Source organism: Myotis davidii, unplaced genomic scaffold (genome assembly GCF_000327345.1).
Source record: "Myotis davidii unplaced genomic scaffold, ASM32734v1 scaffold535, whole genome shotgun sequence".
In the NCBI taxonomy this organism is placed as follows: domain Eukaryota; kingdom Metazoa; phylum Chordata; class Mammalia; order Chiroptera; family Vespertilionidae; genus Myotis; species Myotis davidii.
The window spans coordinates 1,223,581-1,230,813 of record NW_006286980.1 but is presented as its reverse complement, the minus strand read 5'-3'; the positions used below and the strand labels follow the sequence as shown (position 1 = coordinate 1,230,813).

Here is a 7,233-nt window from a genome sequence, read left to right as displayed (position 1 = left end):
GATGATGTCCGTTCCGTCTTTTAGTTTCACTTTTGAAGTGGTTGTTCGAGGCAGCAAACTCCGGCGTTAACCTATGCCGCCATCTTGGTTCTCCTCCATTTCTGACAGTTTTTAAGTGGTGGTGCAGCTACACAAATTTGACAGTTGGAGATATATATTTTTTTTTATAATACATGATACCTTATTATTATACTTTTTTCTTTTGGGTTAATCCTCACCCGAGGATATTTTTCCATTGAGCTTTTTTAGAAAGCGTAGGAGAGAGAGGGAAAGACAGAGAGAGACATCGATGTGAGAGAAACACATTGATTGGTTGCCTCCTGCACGCATCCCGACCAGGGTCCAGGCCAGGGAAAAGCCTGCAACCAAGGCATGTGCTCTTGACCAGACTCAAACCTGGGACTCTTCAGTCCTCAGGCCAACATTCTATCCACTGAGCCAAACCAGCTAGAGCCTTATTATTATACTTTATTATTTGCTCTGCAAGTTTCTTCTCTATAGATTGAAGTATCCAGGTTTTCTGATTTCGTTGGGGAATTGCTTCATGCTCTAAAATTAGATGTTTTTTAGCTGTTCCCTAGGCTATTTCTTCTTCCTCTCTCACCCCCTTTTTACTCCACATTTTTCTGATAATTCATCACCTAATGGGAAAGGAATTTACTATTGGCAGCAGAACCTATTCCTGGCTCACATCCAGATGCTGCCGATAGCAGCCCTAGTTCAAGGGTACCTGCGATTGAATTTTTAACTTGTGTTCAAAAACAAGTGTTGTCTAAAACCAAAACTGTATGCCTCAAAACATTTCCATTCACACGTGCTCCATCTGTTCTGTTAAAGTCTTTCTGGAAAAGAGTAAAAAGAATAATGATGATATCTGAATATAAATCAGATCGTGTCCTTCACGTCTTTCTCAGAAACTTCCCCGTGGTAGTCACTTCGCACTCAGAGGAAAAGCCAGATACTAACTCTGGATTGCAAGGCCTTCTAGGCATTGCTCCTCATTATTCTTTGACCTTATGTGTCATTATACTTCTCTTTCACTTCACTCTAGGCACACTGGCTCCTTCACTGATTCTCAAACAGTCTCACTGGTTCTGAGACGCACTGGGCAAACTGGCCCCAGGGCCTTTGCACTAGCTGTTCACTCTGCCGGGAAAGCTCTTTCCCCAGATATCTGTATGGTTAGTTTTCTCATAGTCTCTGATATTGAAAGTTTTGTTCTTGGTGAGGCCTTCCCTGGACAGCCTATCTAAACTTTTACATCTTCATTCCTATTATTACATCTCTCTGCTTTTTATTTTCTTAGCACTCACCACTTTCTTACATGCTATGGATTTGCCATGTTTATATCATTTATTTTCGGTCTATCCAACTGGAATGTAAATATCAAGAATCTGAGAATTTTGCCTTGGAGCTAGGTTACAGATTACTCATACATAGTTCACTTTTTTTAAAAAGTATATATTTTTATTGATTTCAGAGAGGAAGAGAGAGGGAGAGAGAGATAGAAACATCAATGATAACAGAGATTCACTGATCGGCTGCCTCCTGCACACCCCCCACTGGGGATCCAGCCGTGACCTCCTGGTTCATAGGTCAATGCTCAACCTTTGAGCCACACTGGCTGAGCCATAGTTCACTTTTTTGACAAAAGAGTACAGGCATTTGTCAGACTGTGAAGAAGTTTCCATAATAATTTAGAAAAAATTACTAACACTCGTTACATAATTAAGATTTAATGATGACCAACTTGACAGTCCATTACTTAAGGCTGATACTAATGTTCTCATTAATGCAACTGGGTATTTATAGTTTTTCTTATTATTTTGCCTGGGCCAGAGAGATCTCCTGGTTTACTGTAGGATGCAGGCCCATTTAATGGTTTTTAGGATCAGAAGCTGGATAAGAAAAAAGAAAATAGTAACACTAGCTGCCTGTTATAGTGAAGGGATAGTAAATCTACAAGAATGAATTTGTGTTAATAGGGTGCCTATAGCTTTAGCCTTCTGGGAATGAATAGGTATATTTTATGATTTAAAAGTTTAACACAAATATTTAACAATGCTTTAGCAAACTCCAAGTCCAAGAGGGCAAATAGGAAAACATGTTTGTTTGAGCCACGCAAGTGGTTTTTGCTTACTTTAGGTCTAATATGATGAGTTGTCCTAGCGCCTTTTTTCAATAAATGAAGCTCAGAGTTTCCTGGCCTGGATCAGGTCAAGGAATCCCCAAAGTGTCTGGTTATTTGGCAGTTTTAGTGATGAGGCAATCTCAAAATCTGCAGAAACTGCAAAAATACAGTTTTCAACAGAGCGAGTGAAAATGCTGATGGTAAGAACGTCAGACCAGGCATCATAACCCGTGAGATACGTAGAGTATAAGTGGGGGAAATGAAGAGTCCTTACTGCCCTGCCATGTTATTTCCTCTTTTGAACTGCATGAGAAATGTAGGAGGGGAAAATAAGCGGCCTGTATGCAAGACCGACCCAGTCGGAGGTGCCGCAGTACACAGGGACCCTCGCACTTGGAAGGGATGCTCCACTGGCCAGAAAGGCAGCGTTGTTGCCCTGAGGCGATGATTTACAGCACCAGGGTAGAGCCTCACTGCTCTCCGGGAGAGGACGGGGGCAGAGCAGGATCTCTGCCTGGGGCTTGATTTCCACCGTTGGTGTCCTGTCCTCTGACTCTGGACAGCAGAGCATGAGATGATTTATCGGGTTGGTCACAAATGAAATGTGATGGCGATATTCATGGTTGAGGGATTCAAATCTTATCTCAAGCTCCCCTCCTAGTACAGTGTTTAGTGGAGAGCAGGCAATAAATGATTGCACGCAGTGGTGGAGATCTAATACTGATTAGGACACGAGAGACCTGTGTTAGATACTCCTTTTGGTAGCTAGAGATAATGTTTAATTAAAGGAGCTTTAGTGGACTGAGCCTTCCTTTTCCTCTCTTGATACTGAATTTTAAAAACTAGAATCATGAAATCAAGAGTGTGTTGGTGTCAAGTACATGACTTTCTAACCAGTATGCTGTACATCTGCAATTAATACAGAATAATACTGAACGTAAACTGTAATTGAAAAATAAAAAATAAATAAAAACTTTAAAAGATAGCAAATGGAATAAAAGAATATATTCATAATAAAACTACACAGTGTTGACGTAAAAACTAGATTATAAAACCTGTATCTTACAGTACGACATAGTTCAGAGCGTAGGATTTGGAGTCAAACCACTACATTGTGAAATCTGTGTACCTAATAGGGTTATGAGGATGAGAGGAGATAATCTGTGTAAACCATTTAGAACATTGGCCTGGGTTATTAAACTCTTAAGCACTTTAAAAAAAAAGTGTGCTGGCAGAGAGACACACATGTAGCCAGCTCTAGCCTAGTCCATGCAGTGTGACGCCTGCTGAAATGGAGATGCATCCAGATGCTGTAACTGGCACGTGAGTGAGCACGTAATGCGAAGAAGCCCCAGCGGAGGTGGACCATAAGGGAGGAGGAAAGAGGAAGAAAGGGTGGGAAATATGGTCCATGCAGAAGGGAGACAATCAGTGTGTGAGGAAGCATTCTGTGTTCGGGGAGGTTTTGAGTGGTCTGGTAGGTGGAGCACAGGAATTGGAAAAAGAGCAGAGGCAGCAGGGTATTTGCCTAATGGAATTTATCTCTCTCTAATATTTTTAAGGCAAAGGTAACAAAACTGGGAGAAATATAAATAAGGGTGTGACTAGGAGAGACCTTGACCTACTTGAGCAAGTCAACACAGTGTTTTAAAAGTATGTAACTAGTCCAGTGGTAGCTGTTAACTTTGGCTTAATGTTCCTATAGTGACTTTTCGTGTGTTTGTGTTTTTGTTTTTTTAAATATTTTTATTGATTTCAGAGAGGAAGGGAAAGGGAGAGAGAGATAGAAACATCAGTGATGAAAGAGAACCATTGATCGGCTAACCAGCTGCCTCCTGCACACTCCCTACCAGGGATTGAGTCTGCAACTGGGATATGGGCCCTGACCAACTGGGAATTGAACCCTGATTTCCTGGTTCATAGGTTGACACTCAACCACTGAACCACACCAGCCAGGCTAACTTCTCATGTGTTTTTTTTTTTAAACTAAAATCCTCCTGGGCATTATGAGCGCTTGTAAATATTAATACAGTGTTGAGAAACGTGAGCATTCTCATTGTGAGCCAATTTTTAGTATTTGTTGTTCTCTTAGGATAATTCTGTAGGACTGGTTTTGGAACATTTCCTATTTCCATATCATATGCAGTAGCTTCATAAAACACTTCTAGAACTTGCTATGAAATACTTGTAATCGTGCTGTAATTTTCTTCAGGCAGAAGGAAGACGACTTTGGCTTTGTACCCTCCCTGAGCAGAAAGCTTTTTTCCCTACTTAATTAAATGTATTTATTTATAAAACATTGCCTGTGTGGGAATCGGAAAGCAGGTGCCTGCTAATATCCTTAATTAAAATGAGGGATGTAAAGCTGTGGGGGGCCCATCTCAGCACTTGCTTAGATGGAGAACATGCATTATGCATCCTGGCTTTTTTCCAAAAAGCTGTCCTCAGGAAGCTCCATGAATTTCACTTCATGGTAGTCCCCAGGGATGAAAGTCGTCCAGGCCACTCCATCAGGCTCCTCGTAATACTTGCCACTTAATTCTGGGCACTTCAGTTTACAACATGAACAGAATTATGCTGAGGTGATGGTGCAGGTATGTGACCAAGCAGCTGATGTTAAATGAAACATTTTATTCATTCTAAATATACATCGCACACTTACTAAATTTGTTTCTGATTTTTTGTGTGTGGCCTCATGGGAAGTATATCCAGTGTGCATAGTTTTTAGAAGAAATATCCTAAAATTTTCTTTTTTGTTAAAGCACCTTTTTGTGTTGTGTGTTTTTTTCAACTATAACTTGGGTTATTCCCAGAATTTATACTGGAAACTGCATGACTACCAGTTAATTCTGGAAAAATAATGGATGTCACATCAGATAGGAGCTGGGTGGTAAGGAGGGACAGTTTATATCTACTCTGGTTATAACTTGGAAGTTGTTATTTGCTGTTTTGATTGAACTCTGGATGGCTTCATCTAACCATTTTGGACTCCACTGGCTTTTATTTCTGTTGTATTTGAAAGAGGAACCAGGACATTCTATTGGGATTACATATTATATGGCTGTGAACTGTGTAAGTGAGATAACAGGGGACATAGCACATACACGACTATGTTTCAAAATGACATTTTTATGTTGTCTGCTCTCTGTCAGCCTTTTCATGTGTTTCCGTAAAGCCTTGCATCTGTAAGATGACTGAGAAAAAAACCTCACTTGCTCTCCCAATCCGTACTTTAGCACGTAGGCCATGCAGGAATATGCCCAAGTCTGATAACAAGTGGCAGGGAGGGCCCTAGCCTGTTCGGCTCAGTGGATAGAGTGTCAGCCTACGGACTGAAGGGTCCCAGGTTTGATTCCGGCCAAGGACACATGCCTGGGTTGTGAGCTCTGTCCCCGGTGTGGGGCGTGCAGGAGGCAGCCGATCAGTTTCTATCTCTCTCTCCCTCTCTCTTCCTCTCTGAAATCAGTAAAAATATATTTTTTTAAAAAGTTGCGGGGAGGGGTTTGCAGGGAGAAAAAAGAGTGAGCAGTGGTCTAAGCCAGTGGTTCTCAAGCTTCTGGCCCTTTAAATACAGTTCCTCATGTTGTGACCCAGCCATAAAATTATTTTCATTGCTACTTCATAACTGTAATGTTGCTGCTGTTATGAATCGTAACGTAAATATCTGATATGCAGGATGGTCTTAGGCGCCCCCTGTTAAAGGGTGGTTCGACTGCCAAAGGGGTCGCTACCCACAGGTTGAGAACCGCTGGCCCTGGGCCAGGTGCTATGGAGGTTATAACATGATGCCTTGTATAAGTAGGCTCTGCCCTGGAGCTTGCATAGCATTATACGAACAGGCAAGCTCACAAGAAGTTAGGGGACTCAGAAAGGAAAATGCTAAATCTCCAGTGAGATCGGCTAGTCAGAGCTGCTGGGGACGGGCACGGGGGCGGGCGGGTATGGTGGGGGAGAGGGTGTGGTGGTGTCTTGCATACTGAGAGTTTAAGTTTTAGGGGAGAGAGAAAGGCTTCAAAGAGGAACTAGAGGTTTGCCCTGTGATTTGGAGACTTGAGTAGCAGGAAGAAGCCTGTAAGTTACCCCTGTTGTCTCCCATTTAAGGGGAGGCATGTGCAGTCCTGCATTTGGGACTTAGCGGGGGAGAAGGGAGGAAGGAGAGGGCATCCCAGGCCACTCCCACTGTCTCCACTCAGAATTAGTGACATTGAGCATTTGGGGGAAATAGAAGTTTGATGCCCGACCATATACTCGCAAAGCTTCGTGTGCCGCAGGTGTGCCCCACTTGACCGTGAATGTTCCCTTTAGCCACTGTTCCTTTTAGATCATTATTTTCTGCTTGATGAGAAGTTGTGTGGTTTGATAAAAACATGCCTAACGTGCCTGCCTTACCTATTTTGAGGTAAATGAACCAAGTTTTATTCTTGTATTTTCTGTTCATGGCTGTGCTAAACTCAGTTCAGGTTCCTTGAATTAAAGACAGATGCAAATTTTTTATTTACCCACAGCGATTCAAACGTAAAGAGGGCCAGACTCACTCTAGTTACTTCCTTTTCAGACAAATGGACACCTACCCGGGAACGGAGATGTGTACCAAGAAAGGCTAGCGCGGTTGGAAAATGATAAAGAATCCCTCGTCCTTCAGGCAAGTGATTTTTTAAATGCTGTTCGTTCCTCAGGACATATTTGCAAAGACATTTAAAACTGGGATGGCAAATTCAGGCGCTTACAGGAGCCAGATTGCTAAGAGTTTTTTAAATGTGGTTTTAATTAGCATCCACAATATTATATTAGTGTCAGGTGTACAATGTAATGATTCAATATTTATACACTTATGAAGTGATCACTATGATGTCTAGTAACCATCTGTTACCATACAGTGTTACTACTGTATTACTGACTATATTCCCTATGCTGTACATTTGCAGTCCGTGATTTATCTGTTTTATAATGAAAATTGTAATCCCCTTCACCTTTTCAACTCATCCCCTTAACCTTTCTCTCCTCTGGAGAAACTATGAGTTTGTTCTCTGTACCTATGAGTTTGTTCCTGTTTTGTTTTTATAGATTCTACATATAAGTGAAATCAAATTCTATTTTGTCTT

General features: G+C 41.6%; 1 protein-coding gene across 1 annotated transcript in view; it reads left to right on the top strand.

Moving 5' to 3' along the window:
• PPFIBP1 (PTPRF interacting protein, binding protein 1 (liprin beta 1)) overlaps positions 1–7,233 on the top strand; it is an 86,564-nt gene that overhangs the window by 33,897 nt on the left and 45,434 nt on the right. The window contains exon 4 of the mRNA XM_006758931.2: positions 6,687–6,773. Within this exon, the coding sequence (XP_006758994.1) occupies positions 6,687–6,773 (87 nt within the window). The remainder of the gene's footprint in view (positions 1–6,686; positions 6,774–7,233) is intronic.